At 36.4% G+C, this 16,602-nt stretch overlaps 1 protein-coding gene across 1 annotated transcript; it reads left to right on the top strand.

The window, feature by feature from the left end:
- Window positions 1-3,222: 3,222 nt before the first annotated feature.
- Window positions 3,223-4,618, top strand: LOC107950565 (protein SRC2 homolog). The gene has a single exon (XM_016885444.2). The coding sequence runs from the start codon at window positions 3,562-3,564 to the stop codon at window positions 4,495-4,497; it is 936 nt and encodes a 311-aa protein (XP_016740933.2). The 5' UTR covers window positions 3,223-3,561; the 3' UTR covers window positions 4,498-4,618.
- Window positions 4,619-16,602: the final 11,984 nt, after the last annotated feature.

Genomic DNA, 16,602 nt, shown 5'->3' on the forward strand with positions numbered 1-16,602 from the left:
AAATGGATTTTGCGGTATATCTATAATACGATGGATATTGGATTATTTTGAGTAGGAAGTTAATCAGGGTGTGGTTGGATATTATGATTCAAACCATGCTAGTGATGTGGATAAACAATGGTCAACTACTGGTTATGTGTTTACTCTTGCAAAGGCGCCTATTAGTTGGAAGTTTACTTTACAGTCAACAATTACCTTATCTATTATAGAAGCGGAGTATATGGAAATCACAGAGGCTGTAAAATAGGCAAGTTGGCTTCAAGGGTTGCTTGGTGAACTGGAATTTAAATAGAAGTATCTTAAAGTATATTGCGATAATCATCGTGCTATTTAGTTGGCAAAGAATCAAGTTTATCATGCAAGGACGAAGCACATTGATGTCTGGTATCATTTTGTACAAGAGACTCTGGGAATTGATCAATGTTAAAACTTGAAGATTGAATTTTGAAGGCACTATCAAATGTTGTCTTGCAAGGAGATTGATGATGTGGAAATTTGATAAGGTGGTAAAGTGCTTGTACTACTATAAATAGAGGTGGTCTCTCCACCTCTAAATCATTCCAAAATTTGCCAATTTTTCTCTTTTCCTATTTGTAATTTTCACTTGTATCTTTTGTAGTGAAATATATTTTGTTAGGATTGACCCGATTAAGAAACAAGTAAAAAAAATAGCGGAATAAATTGAGAAATTGAGCACACAAATTTAACGTGGAAAAACTCTTCCAAAGAGAATAAAAAACCAAGAGAAAAGATAATTTTACTATAATGGCAAAAGAACGAAGAGTACAAAAGAAGAATACCCCGAAAACCAGAAAATAAAGAACCCTCAAAACGTAAACACAAAATTCTCTAAATGTGTTATGAGTTCTAATCTCTAATGGGTGTATTTTCTAAGGTTGTAAAAGCACCTATTTATAGGCTAAATTAGTAGGTCAAATAAACTATGCTAATAAATGTTAAATATATTCTACTAATAAATACTAAATCTTCTGGAAAGAAAATATATTTTGTTTAATTCGACTTACAAGAAATATCTTAGAATTTGGGTCACACAACTCTAACATATTTGGTACTGTCTGAAGATGTAGGTGTAATTTGTCGAACCTCGTTAAAACTCCGGTGTTGTTATTGTTTTTCTTTCAATATTTCGTAGGGTACATTTGTAGTGATATATTGTGATAGTAAATTACATTAGAGGGAGATTTTGTTTAAAATGTTGAGTTTCCAGTGGGATTGTCTGTGACCCCTCCAATCTTTCCTGGGAACTGAACCTAGTGTAGTTTTCGAGTACAATAAATTACTCTCTTTACTCTATTCACACAACATGACTAAACCATTAGAGTGTGCCTTAGAGGACAACCTCCAATGCCCTTCTCATGGTTGCCTCTTCTTTGTAGGTGTCCAAAGAGCACTCATCAAGGTTAGAAGGACGTGACCTTCACCTCAACCTTTCAATCCTTAAATCTTGGTAAAGTTTGAGAATTAGGGTGTGTTTGGACACCACAAAGTAATTGGATGAAAGTGTAACTATGAGGATAGTAACTACATCCTCTTGTAATTATAAGGAATTCTAATTCTCTAAACATGTTTGATTGATAGATTGTAATTACATTGTAATTCCATATATTATGTTTGATAGTATAAATTGTAAATACATAAGTACATAACTTTAAATTTTGAAAAACATATTAATTATTATAAAAAATATCAATAATACTTGAGAAAAAAATTATCTAAACAAATAACAAAACCCAAAATCAAATAATTGATATAATATGTTAGTTCAATAAAGTTTTTTACAATTCAATTATGAGTTAATTTAAAAAAAAAGGGAAAATAAATATCTTATGCAATTTTAGTTAAGCTTAAGGGTCAAAAAGGCCCTTAGTAACCTTTAAAAAAAAGTGCACCCTATTGAGCTCTTAATGAAAAAAAAAAACACCAATCAACTAGGCCCTCCCGTTAACAAAAATCGTCAGTTGATTGATTTGATCGTTAACATCACTGACATGACTGACGACAACCACTAGTAAATGATACATGGCATGCCACGTGGAAGGATGTTGATGTGGCATGTCACGTCAAGAAAAATTTAAAATATATATTATTTAAAATAAATTAATAAAAATTACATATGGAATGAATTTGGACAAATGATTGTCTAGATTCATTAGAATATGGACAACCATTTATCTAAATTCATTCTAGAGGAATGCAAAAATATTAAAAAAATTAGAAATTATAAAATATTAATAATTATTTTAAAAATATAAATATTCTAAAAATTAAGTATGAAAAAAATTAAAAAAATTATTGACTTAAAAAATTCAAATATGAAAAAAATTAAACACATACAAAATATTTTTAAATATTTCTTGATAATATTGACATAAAAGTATAATTTAAGTTTTACTATATTTAATAGTGAAATAATTTTATAATTTTTATTATTTTTTATATATTTTTAGAATTATTAATATTTTTATAAAATTTAAGGTTTTTATAGTTTTGTACTCCTGAAAATGAATAAAAACAAATGGTTGTTCAAGTTCATTCTAGATGCGCATTTGTATTAATTCTTAACTTTTTTTTATAAATTATGAATACATTTTTTTGAATTTTTCATATTTTATATTTTTATATTTTTATATTTTTTATATTTTTGCACTCGTCTGGAATGAATCTAGACAATTTTTTGTCTAAATTCAAATTAACCTGAACAACCTTCTGCCTAGGTTCATTTAATTAATATATTTTTATTAATTATTTTAAATTATTTTTAAATTTATTTTTAAATTTTTGCTGATATGACATAACACATGTCATCTCTAGGTGGTTGTTATTAGTCATGCCAGAGCCGTTAACGGTCAAACCTGTCAACTAATGGTTCCTGCTAATGGAAGGATTTAGTTGATTGAGTTTATTATTATTATTATTATTATTATTATTATTATTATTATTATTATTATTATTATTATTATTAATAAGGGGTCAATTAATTTTTTTATTAAGGGTCTTTTTAACTTTTTTAAGTCTTTTATCTAATTATTCTAGTATTCCCTATAACATATCATTTTATTTTAAAAAATAAATATATGTCTTAAAAATGAAATACAATTATTATTGAATAAAATAATTTTTTAAATTTGAATAATGTAATTGGATTGAATATAATTATTTATAATTATCCGCATAATTACTTTATTCTCGCGCTTAAAAACACATAAAAGCATTAAAAATAAAAACAAAAGATAAAAATATTTTCCAAAACGCCTTAGATTAAATACAAAATTCAAAAGTATGAAAAAAAGAAAAAGAAAGATAATAACATCCCTAGATCCAAGCTCTCTCAGCAGACTTTATGGGCTGGTCGATTGCATTCCTTTCAGAATTTGTATTTTTGCGAAATTGGCTTAAGCGTTAAGATTTTTCAGCTATTAGGCACTTTATTCAAGTGTTACTTTCAGGCCCAAACCCCCCCCCCCAGCAATTTAATGATGAATAACTTGTAAATGTTGTCCCAAGTATATCAGAATATTTTTTTTCTTTGCTTTATATTTCATGGAATCCACCGGTGGCTTCATAGAACTAAGAGTAATTTCTTGCAAGTCTCTTAAAGCATTCAACTTCTTCCAGAAGCTCTCAGTCTATGCCTTTGTTTACATTGCGGGTGATGATGACAAGAAAACGGATCGGAAACAGCTTAAGAGGACACCGACTGACAGAGAAGGCGATGGAAATCCCGAGTGGAACCATACGATACGGTTTGAAGTTAGCGACGACTTGTTTCGGGATTGCGATAAAATGTTTGTTCACTTTGATCTGCGCCACGAAGGAGCCATGTTTGGGGACAAAACAATCGGGGAAGTTGTGGTTCCTTTACTGGATCTGATCCAAGAGTCTAATAATGGAGTTGTTAGATTTGTGACTTACCAGGTACGGACTACGGATGGCAAAGCAAATGGAGAGTTGAATTTCTCTTTTAAGGTGGTGAATATTGGGAAGGATGAGGGTTCAAAGGTGGAAACCCCGGCGAGCCTGATAACTGGCTATCCTCTATTTTATCATCACTCCCCTGCGCCTGAGCCTTCATTGGAAGTTGAGAGCGAATCGCCGAAAGCCCATTATCCAATTCTAGATTTAGAAGATATGTTGGTGCAGGGACCTCATCAGCTTCACTCTCCATCGTCTGGAAGTCAGCATCTGAATCTGATCCAAGAAACTAATTATTTTCTGCCACAAAATGGTTACTATGAGCTACCTCCGCCGCCCCCGCCTCCGCCTCCGCCTCCGCCTCTGCCATATCCTCCCCCACCCCCCGCAGCCACGGCATATGGCGGACCTTATTATTACCGCCACCCACCTCCTCCACCAGGGTCCAATATATGGGGTCTCACCCCTTATGTGGGTGGTCCTGGTTATTGTGCACCTGATGGGACGCAGCTCGGCTCTGCTGACGTACCGTTGGAGACTTGGCCGAGTGGTTGGCAGGAATAGAGTGTGGAAGGAAATTACCATGCATCTTCTGGGAATGGTTGGTGAGGTCAATTTTTAGCAAATGTTTTTGAGTTGCTACGTATTATTATTATTATTATTATTATTATTATTATTATTATTATTTGCTGATGAATGATAAAATTGTGTATTTAACGATCAAAAATTGTAAATTTATGTACTTGCTGTTAAGTAACTAGATTTATGAAAAAAAATAAATACATTTTTAAAAATTAAAAAAAAATCAATTTATGTTTTGATTATTACTTACAATAATTTTATATAAAAAAGAAAAAATATTTTCATAAAAATATAATTTAATTTGTATATTGAATTATTTTAATAATTTTATAATTAAGGCCCCTTTGATTCAGTTTCTACCTAGAGTTGTTCATTAACCGGGTCAAGACTCTATTCTAAGAAAAAAAATCATGTCCGGGTCCATTTTCGGGCCAACTTAATTTGATTTACCCAAAAAATTTATTTAATTTTTAAAAAGATATTTTAAAAAGATATTTATATATTTTATAATTAAATTTAAATTAAAAATACTTTTTATTATTTAAATTGAATTAGTATCGGATGGGATATTAAACCCAGTTCTACCTCTACCTCTGAGGTGAGTTATGAAACATTTTTGTACTTCAAACCTAGAGAAATGACAGGCAATTTACCAATAAAAGTCTTTTTTTTTTCAACATTTACCGAAATGGGCCCATTTTTTGATTATTTACCGGATTGGTCCATTTTCCCCGAAATCGCGTCCACATCAGCACGATGTCAGGGGACGCGTCAGGACATCGCGGCCACGTCAGTGCGACTTGCTGACTTGATAGGAAATCGTGTCCTTTAGGGAGCGGTTTCCTTCCATGTCAGCAAGTCGCGCTGACGTGGAAGCGATGTCCTGACGCCACGTAGCGCGTTCCGGGGGACGCGATTTTCACGTTTTTTCCACGTTTGGTTTTTTTGACTTTTAGGGTTTAGGGTTCAGGCTTTTAGGGTTTTTAGGTCCCGAAATAAATTATTTCGAGTTGACGTTTCTGAGCAAATAGTATAAAATCGCTTCTACCAGGATGCTATTTGAGAAGAAATTGTGAAATTGCGCTCTCATGAACGCGATTTTGCTACAGTAGGTCATGTAAGAAATATTTTTTTTGACGTTTCTGAACAAATAGTATAAAATCGCTTCTACCAGGATGCTATTTGAGAAGAAATTGTGAAATCGCGCCCTTGTGGACGCAATTTTTGCTACAGTAGCAAGTTTGGGCTGAGGCTATAAATTAGGCAGAAAATGTTCTTAGAATGCATAAGTCATAGCAGAAACAATTTAGAGAGGCTAAAAAAGTTAGAGTTTCAAAATGAGTGAACATATTAGTGCTGTTATTTACTACGATGGTGAGGTTTGCCACACCGAGAATGGTGTTATTTTTTTGTCGAAGAATATGGTGTGACTGTCATTTAACCAGAACATAGATTTGACAGAACTTCGTAAAAGAATTAGGCGTAAAATCTTTGGAACGACGCCAATGAAAGTTCTGTCAATCAAGTATCGATTTTGTTCTTGTGTTGATCCGGTGACATATGACTCGTTCGACATAAAAGGTGCTTGTAGCTTGGAGGAAATGGTGTAGACTCATCTTGCTAGTGGAGCAACTTATATTGAGTTATATGTACAATTTACGTCGCCAACTGATGTACTTTCGTCCGGTGTTCGAGATGTATACACGACCCCTGGCTGACACTCGGTTAGCGGGTTACAAAATACGAAACAACCCATGTTTGGTAGCGGTATCGAATGCACATCCCCCGTAAGACACTCTGTCGGTGGATGGGACATGTACGTCGATGGCTCGACGTTTGATGCTGGAAATACGTATTGAGGAATGACATCAAGTTTTAGTGGATGGCAATCTACATCCAATTTGGGGCGTTATCAAATGCCCAAAAGAAGGGATGACGTACTACCTACGACGTCAACCAGTGAGGGGACGTCGTACGCTGCAGATGATTGTGGGTTAGAAGATGACTCCGATGTGGATCCACCTCGAGAGCCCGGGCCGGATAGTGCAGAAGTTGGCTTGTTTTCTGAATCGGAGCCTATTCCAACAGAAGGTGAAGATGCTGAAAGGAGTCCAGATGATGAAGAAAATCCACGATTCAGAGCATACTCACCTCCAACCCACATGCATAATGTCGATCTGTCTACAGATGATGCGTTAGAGTTTCCAGATCTACCACACCGGTTGCGCGATCGTACAAGTTCGGGGGTAGATTTCGGTGAACTTGAAGTTGGTAATCAGTTTACCAACAAGGATAGTTTTATTGGTGCTTTGAAACAGCATAGCATAAAAAACGGCGTTAATTACCACGTCGTTAAATCAAAATCTGATAAGTTTGAGGCAAAGTGTGCAGTGCAAGACGGCACATGTTCATGGAAAATCTACGCCTCGTTAAGGAAAAGGACAGGGTTGTGGGAGATAAAAAAGCACAAAGGTCCACATACATGTGCTGCAGGTACAATATTGAATGTATCTGAATAATACTTTTTTTTTGCAATGTTGCATTATTTAATGTACTCCCTCTGTAGGTGTTTCACAAGATCATCCCAAAATGGATTCAGCTATGTTAGCTAGCTTGATACTGCCCACGATAAAAGTAGATCCTAGGACTTCAGTGTCGGTGTTAATTGCCATTATCCGTAGCCAAATGGGGTATACGCCCTCTTACCGCAAGGCTTGGATAGCTAAGCAAAAGGCGTTGGAGAAGATGCATAGTGGGTGGGACGCCTCATATAATGAAATATGGCAGTGGTGTCAGGTGCTAGAGAGATACGTCCCAGGTGCCATCACAGACCTTGAAACGGAACATGTGTATTACAACGGCCGATTGCTACGTAGATGCCAAGTGTTCAAATGCCTGTTTTGGACCTTTAAGCAATGCCGAGATGCATTTCCATACTGCAAGCCGTTGGTAAAAATTGACGGTACCTTCATGTTCGATAGGTATACTTGATACGAGCTCGTTTCGTATGAAATAACGAGTCGTAATATTTCCCGATCGAAATTAGGTAGTGTCGGCCTTGAAATAAATTCAAGTCTTGGTGTTTAAAATTAAATGGCTTTGGGAAACAAGGGAGTTTGATGGAGTGTTGTTTGCTGGATATTTCAATGAAAACAAGTCGAACCCTTATTAGCAAATAAGGACCCGGGGCTTAAGGTTTCAAAGAAAGAAAAGATTTGGGATAAAACCGAGACCCTCTATTTAGCAAAATAGGAACCTATGGTATGAAGAACGCCACACCAATGGTGATAAGTTCGAAACAAAGTCAGATTGACGCCACTTGTTGAAGATAAGTCAATTTGAGCTTGGGAGAATAAAGAGAGTGAATTGCCTCACTAAAATGATATTTCATTCAGAAATTTGTCAAAAGTCCTTTTACAAGAAATTAAGCAACTATTTATAGTCTAATGTCTAGTAGCCGAATGGACATATTCTAGACTTAATTTCTAAGCAAAAATTGAACAAAAATTCAGCTTAAATTCATGTATATGCTTGCATCAAGGTTCGGCTGAATAGAGACCAAGGAAGAGCTTTCAATGAACTTGGAAAAAAAATGGCAGCAGCTACATTCGGCCAATGGAGTTTAATGAGGTCATTCATGAAGCAACTATTGATGAAAAATTACCAGCATTAATTGGCAACTTGAACAGCCATTTAGAAGTGTGAATGGACGGTTTTGAAGAGCCTTGAAGTGTGAACATGGCTGAACTGAATAGACATAGTGTGAACAGCTTTTATACGCCCTTGGGAAGAGAATCGGCCAAGCTTGAAAGGATGAAAAACTTGATCACTCTTGGCCGAATAGTTGACTTGAAGAACACCAAAATTAATCAGCTTTTAATGCATTAGTTCAGCTGCACATGCATCTTCAAATTCATTGAATCTCCATGCATGAATCTGTCCAATTCATCTCCAAATTCGGCTGCACCTAAAAATAAACATGAACTTAATTAATTTCAAGCAAATTCATCTGAACTAAATTAAAATATAATGTGAACATCCTAAATAACATTGAGACAACTTAAATATTAACAAATCATAACACATAAATTCGGCTAGACAAATTTGAAACATGTAATAATTTAGACAAACTAAATGACATCAAGACATCTTTAATTTAACTAAATCAAGACATATTAAACACTTAAATTAATTAAGACATATTTAAAAGCTGTAATGAAACTTATTTAAATGTTTATTTAAATGGTCTAAATTCCAGTCATCAAATTAATTAGCTAGAACGAAATTCAGCTTCAAAGAAGTTGAATATGTTCAGCTCGTTTTTAAACTCCTTGCTATCATTTTCCTCAACCCGTTCCACCATTGCTAAAATAGCATCTTTGAATCGTTTAGCTCTAGCTCGCGTTATTGGACCAATGGGCAGCTTAATGGCTTCTTGTTCGTTCTCCATTTGGTTCGTAGGCAAGCTCACATCATTCCCCTCCTCTTCAGAATGATTTGCCCTCAAATCGGAATCTGCATCAAACGGAGACAAATCAGAAACGTTAAAAGTCGCGCTAACATTATATTCACCAGGCAAGTCCAATTTATAGGAGTTATCGTTAATTCGCTCAAGGACTTGAAACGGTCCATCCCCTCTCGGAAGAAGTTTGGATCGCCTTTGCATAGGAAATCTCTCCTTGCGCATATGCAACCAAACCCAATCTCCCGGTTCGAACACAACTCGCTTACGACCTTTGTTAGCATGTTGCTCATATCTTGGCCTCAATATTGTCTCGAACTCGTTGGTGCAATTGCTTGACGAAATCAGCTTTGCGCTTCCCATCTACATGAACAAGTTGATTAGAAGGCAATGGCAATAAATCAAGTGGAGTTAATGGATTGAAACCATAGACAATTTCAAAAGGAGAAAATTTGGTAGCTGAATGAACAACTCGATTATACGCAAACTCCACATGTGGTAAGCATTCTTCCCAAGCCTTCACATTCTTCTGAATAATAGCTCGAAACAATGTAGATAGAATCCGGTTGACCACTTCAGTTTGGCCGTCCGTTTGCGGATGGCAAGTGGTTGAAAACAGCAACTTCGTTCCAAGACGCCCCTATAGTGTCCTCCAAAAATGGCTAAGGAATTTTGCGTATCGGTCGGACACGATCGTTCTAGGCATGCCATGCAACCTGACCACTTCTTTGAAAAATAAGTTAGCAATATTAACGGCATCATCAGTTTTATGACATGCTATAAAATGGGCCATTTTTTGAGAACCTATCTACAACCACAAATATTGAATCTCGGCCATTCTTACTCCTAGGTAAACCTAGCACGAAATCCATGGAGATATCAGACCAAGGGGTTTCAGGAATAGGTAATGGTTTATACAAACCGTGGGGCTTAATTCGTGACTTAGCCCGTTTGCACGCAATGCATCTATTACAAAATCATTCGACATCTCGTCGCATTTTGGGCCAAAAGAAATGTTCGTGCAATTGAGCTAATATCTTAGCAACACCAAAGTGCCCCATTAATCCTCCGCTATGGGTTTCTTCGATCAACACTTCTCGTACGGAACCTTGGGGTATACAAAGCTTTCCTTCTCGGAATAAGTACCCATCATGTCGATAGTACTTCTTGTAGGCTCCCTTTGCACATAATCTAAAGAATTCACCAAAGTCAGCATCGTTGACATATAAATCTTTAAGAAATACAAACCCCATTAACTTAGCATCCAAAATATTTAGCAACGCATACCTTCGAGATAGTGCATCAGCCACTACGTTTTCCTTACCTTTCTTATATTTAATAACGTAGGGAAAAGATTCGAGAAATTCTACCCACTTAGCGTGTCGCTTATTCAACTTGTGTTGCCCCTTTAAATACTTCAAGGACTCATGATCGGTGTGTATGACGAATTCCTTGGGCCAAAGATAGTGTTGCCACGTTTCTAAGGCTCAGATCAACGAATAGAGCTTCTTGTCATATGTTGGATAGTTTAAGACAGCACCATTCAGTTTCTCGCTAAAATAGGCAATAGGACGACCATCTTGCATCAACACAGCTCCAATGCCTAAACCTGATGCATCACATTCTAACTCGAAAGTTTTATCAAAGTTAGGCAAAGCTAATAACGGTGCATGAGTTAGACAATCTTTAATTTTCAAAAAGGATTTTTCTTGTTCCTCTCCCCAAATGAAGTTGGAATTCTTACGAATAACCCCGGTTAAAGGTGCGGCTAAGGTGCTGAAATTTGGCACGAATCGACGGTAAAAACTTGCTAGTCTATGGAAACTTCGAACTTGGGAGACATTCGTCGGACGGGGCCATTCTTGGATTGCCTTGATCTTCTCTTGATCGACTTCAAGACCCTCCGAGCTAACAACAAAACCTAAAAACACAACCTTGTTAGTGCAGAAATCACATTTCTTCAAATTAGCATACAAGGTTTCTTTTCTCAATACTTCCAAAACAGATTTTAAATGTAAAATATGTTCATCCAAATTTTTACTATAGATCAATATATCGTCGAAGTATACTACACAAAATCTACCAATAAAAGGTCTTAAAACGTGATTCATAAGCCTCATGAATGTGCTTGGGGCGTTCGTTAAGCCAAATGGCATAACGAGCCATTCGTAAAGCCCATGCTTCGTTTTGAACGCAGTCTTCCACTCATCTCTCTCACGCATCCGTATTTGGTGATAACCGCTCTTAAGGTCGATTTTTGAAAATAAACTCGCGCCACTTAGCTCGTCAAGCATATCATCCAATCGTGGTATAGGATGACGATACTTGATAGTTATTTTGTTTATAGCACGGCAGTCCATGCACATCCTCCACGTTCCATCCTTCTTCAGAACTAGTAAAACAGGCACGGCGCATGGACTAAGGCTTTCACGCACATAGCCCTTTTCAAGGAGTTCATTTACTTGCTTTTGTAATTCTTTCGTCTCTTCAGGATTGCTCCGGTAAGCAGGTCGGTTTGGAATTGCGGCTCCCGGCATAAGATCGATTTGGTGTTCAATTTCACGAATAGGTGGTAACCCACTCAGGATTTCTTCCAGGAATACGTCTTGAAATTCCTGCAACACAGACAAAATAGAATAAGGCAATTTGTCATCAAATTCGTTAGTGCCAAGCAAGCTCTCCTTGTACAAAAGAACCAACAATGGTTGTTTCAATAGCATCGATTTTCGAACTTCCCTCTCTTTTACAAACAAATTCTTTTTTTCAATCTCATCACTCATTTCTTTTTCTTTTGAATCACTCTCTCTTTTTTTATCACTCATCTTTTTGTTTTTCTTCTTTTCTTCATTCTTTTCTTTATTCTTTTTATTTTTTTACTCTCTCTCGATTTCTTTTGATTTTTCAATCGAACTCCTCATTTTGAGTTGATCTTCGTACACTTGTTTCGGTGATAACGGAGCTAGAGTCACCATTCATCCCATATGTTTGAAAGAGAATCGATTTGTGTAACCATCATGAATTGCTCGCTTGTCGAATTGCCACGGACGTCCCAAAAGAAGATGTCCCGCATGCATCGGTACAACGTCGCACATCACTTCATCTTGATATTTTCCGATTGTGAATGAAATGAGCACTTGTTTTGTTACCTTCAATTCTCCACCATCGTTAAGCCATTGGAGTTTATACGGATGGGGATGTTTGGTGGTGGCCAATCCGAGTTTCTCCACCATCAACGTACTAGCCACATTTGTACAACTTCCCCCATTATGTAACATTATGTAAAATTATAATTATTAAGTCAAAAATTTGTGTTAATGGTTATTAAAATTGCCATGCACACAGTAAAATTATTAAGTCAAAAAATTGTGTTAATGGTTAGTAAAATTATCAAATTATGAAAAATTATTAAGTTAGGTTAGGGTTAGGGTTTTTAATTAGGTTAGGGTTATGGTTACGGTTTTTAATTAAATTAGGTTGGAGTTAGGGTTTTTAATTGGGTTATGTTAGGGTTAGGGTTTTTAATTAATTTAGGTTAGGGTTAAGGTTTGTAATTAAATTAGGTTAGGGTTAGGGTTTTTAATTAAGTTAGGTTAGGGTTAGTGTTTTTATTTAAATTAGGTTGGAGTTAGGGTTTTTTAATTAAGTTAGGTTAGGGTTAGTGTTTTTAATTAAATTAGGTTGGAGTTAGGGTTTTTAATTGGGTTATGTTAGGGTTTTTAATTAGGGTTTAGGTTAAGGTTAGGGTTTTTAATTAGGGTTTAGGTTAGGGTTTTTAATTAAATTAGATTAGGGTTAGGGTTTTCTAATTAAATTAGGTTTAGGGTTAAGGTTTTTAATTGGGTTATGTTAGGGTTAGGGTTTTTAATTAATTTAGGTTAGGGTTAGGGTTTGTAATTAAATTAGGTTAGGGTTAGAGTTTTTTAATTAAGTTAAGTTAGGGTTAGGGTTTTTAATTAGGTTATGTTAGGGTTAGGGTTTTTAATTAAGTTAGGTTAGGGCTAGGGTTTTTAATTAAATTAGGTTAGGGTTAGGGTTTTTAATTAGGGTTTAGGTTAGGGTTTTTATTACATCAAATAAACTTCTATTTTATTACATTAAATAATATCAAAATAACTCGAAAAACTTTCTATGCATATTACATCAAATAAAATTCTATTTTATTACATCAAATAATAAATTTAAATACGACAATCAATGTCTATGCCCGGGGGATTTGGTTCCACATGGCGGCCGTCGACGGTTACGTGCTGGATTCCTCCTTCCTCTAGCTTCCGGCGGTGGTTGTTCTTCCTCCGGTGGTGATTCTGGTTCTTCCGATTCGGCATCTGGTTGTCGGACTTGGGACGATGATCCACCTTCAAAGAATAGTGTATGTGGAGGTGTTTACATCATGAACGGCGACAGTGTTTGAAAGTCATACGTTGGTGGGGATTGGTAAAAATGAGAGCTCCTCGACGGCCCCCTTGCGATCCCTCCTGCGCCGCTGGCCTATATAGCGGCGGTCCACTCGGTATAACAGGATGTGGAGCGGAACCGGGCATTTGGCTCCAACTTGCCATAGGATTCGGAAAAGGATACATGTAAGGGTTAGAGTACATATAAGGGCTAGGAAACGTACCTGGAATCATCTAAAAAGGCAGTTGCGTGGGTATCATCGGTTGAATTGCTGCGTCAGGTGACTGCGTCGGTGCTCTCGTGCGGGACGGTGATTGCATGGCCGCTGATGATGAGCCGGGTGACTGTCTGGGCCTCGTTGAGGGGCTGCCTTCGTAGTCTTGTCCTCTTGGATTTAGAGGTCTACGCCTTTCCCTTCCGACACGTATTTGCCGCTGCCTCTCCTCTGGCGTCAGTAAATATGGCTTGCCATGGATTCTAAACCATGGCATGTATTCTGGAACGCACACTAACTCCGGAGCGATGATTGGTTCCCGAGTAGGTTGATATTCATGCCGATTTTCCCACATTTCTATGTACCCGGACCAGTATCTAGGCCAATCCGTACCTAATAGCCGAAGGTCGATTTTGTGGTGATCGTCAAACTCCTCAGGGTCCACGGGAATCGGTTGTCTACATCCAAACTGTCGTAGCACTCTGTCTGTCTGGTGCGGCTCTACGGTTGCGAAGTTGATCAGCACGACTTTGACGTGCCAAGAGTTCGGATTTTGTAAAAACTCTTCCGGTATTACTGCCCGAATTGCCGGATCCTCGTATGGTGTCCATTGAAACTATATGAACATGATAGAAATATTAGTTATATACATAATACTAAATACTAAATACTAAATACAAAATATCTATTAGCAATAATACTTACTTGTGCTTCTGATCGTTGGTCTAATAGAAGCCGTATATCTTCAAGTTCGATAGGTAATCGAGCATGACTTGCCGGATGGTTCCACCTAATTAAATAAATTTTTAGCATACTTTTATTTTTAAAATCTACATAATAATTGTAAAATCTAATATAAAATTTACCTCGTTATGAGTGAGAATGTATATGGGTGGTCCACTCGAGGACATAGAAATGGAAAGCGAAACCGTGCCCATGACTGCAGTAGTGACAGGCAACCTCCGATTTTCGCTCTCCTCGGTCGCCTCGCCCCGCACATCTCCCGATACAACGTTGCCAAGACGGCAGACCCCCAACTAAATTCACCGGCTTCTCTAAAATCTACGATTTTCAGGAGCCATCGTAGATGTACGCGGCTCTGTGACGTGTCGGGCATCAGATAACCTCTAATTATTTGAAGAATGTATGCCCGAGCATATCGGATTCTTTCAATTTCGGTTGAATTTTCATCCGGATCAGGGAATGTGTCATGTAACCAGCCCATCTCGATCTTACCTCCCTCCATTTTATCCGGAATAGCGCCCAAAAGCTCGTAACACACCGCCTCCCAATTGCTAGATTGAGCAGTCCCGGTGACTGGCTTCCCGTCGACCGGCAATCCCAATTGCAAACTCACATATTCTAGAGTGATAGTGCACTCTCCACATGGAAGATGGAATGTGTGCGTCTCGGGTCTCCACCTCTCGATCAACGCACTGATTAGTTTCGGGTACAACTTGCATCACTGGCCTACCGTTGCCACGTGCCAAAAACCCGCTTGCCGCAGGTAGTTCTCTACCAACGGTGATGGAGGACCATGCATGTTCCGGATATTGCATTCCAATACCCGATCTACAGACTTTTATAACAAATAATAAATTAATAATTATCTAAAAAAACATAAATAAAGAATTCTTAAATAATATTTAAAAATTAAATTTAACACTTACCATTTCCATTTGTTCCACCGATATGTGATGCCTATCAAGACGAGTCAATGATTCGGCCATTGATGAAATCGTAGAAATTTTTACGATTTATAAAAATATAAAAAAATTTAAAACTATTTTAAAAAAGGAAATTGAGAGCAAATTGAAATTAAATATGGGTTTGAGAGATTTTTGGAATGAAATTGAGAGGAAATTGAAATTAAATATGGATTTATGATAATTTTGGAAGGAAATTGAGAGAAAATTGAGAGGAAATTGAGAGGAAATATGAGAGAGGATTTGTTTGTGAAAAAATATAAAGGGGTAGGGGGTATTTATAGTTTTCTTTTTTTTGACCGTTGGGGGGGCAACGATCAAATTTTTGACCGTTGGGCACTGTTCACGCGCGGGCCGACATCGCGGCCACGTCAGCGCGATGTGCTAACTTGGCAGGAAATTGTTTCCTCTAGGGCGCGATTTCCTGCTGAGTCAGCACATCGCGCTGACGTGGCCACGATGTTCTGACGCGTCCCCTGACATCGCGCTGACGTGGACGTGATTTCGGGGAAAATGGACCAATCTGGTAAATAATCAAAAAAAGGGCCTATTTCGGTAAATTTTGAAAAAAAGGGCTTTTATTGGTAAATTGCCCAGAAATGACCTCCGATTTAGTGTAGTAAAAAATGAAAATTTTTTAATTTGACAATAATGACCATACTTTTAGCTGTGATTTACTTCTTTTTCTTCAAAAGTTGAAATATTTTCTTACCTAAAGTTTTTATCCTTCTTTTAATCTAAGTATGATATTAATTGTGAAAATAATACTTCATATTATTATAAAGAAATGAATTAACTATGAAAAATAATTAAAAATAATTATCATTTAATATAATAAATAATTTAAAATGATACCAGAATTAATTAAAATGTTATAAAAAATATTATAATACATAATAATATTTTATTAAATAAAATTACAAATTCACATTAATAATTTCATAAAAATAAAATAATTTAAAAAAATTTATTATATATCATTTTTAATCTAATGTCATTAATAAGCATTTTCTATTCTCACATCACTGTTACAACAACGTTTAAATCTAAACGCACACCTCATTACTATTTTTAGTCGCATTACTACAATATCCAATCTCGCATCTATAATAATTAATCTCGTCATTACTGTTGTTTTTAACTTTACCAGAGGTAAACATACCACCCATCCAAAAGAAGCTTAAGTTGGTGCTCGATTGACCCACGACACCAATTCAGTAAAACACTTAAAATGAAGATACTTCTTTTGACATTTGAAGTACATCATAATGAGCCTATAAAATTAAAGCACAAAAGTTCTACAAAATCCA

This window comes from Gossypium hirsutum, chromosome D03 (assembly GCF_007990345.1).
Source record: "Gossypium hirsutum isolate 1008001.06 chromosome D03, Gossypium_hirsutum_v2.1, whole genome shotgun sequence".
In the NCBI taxonomy this organism is placed as follows: Eukaryota; Viridiplantae; Streptophyta; class Magnoliopsida; order Malvales; family Malvaceae; genus Gossypium; species Gossypium hirsutum.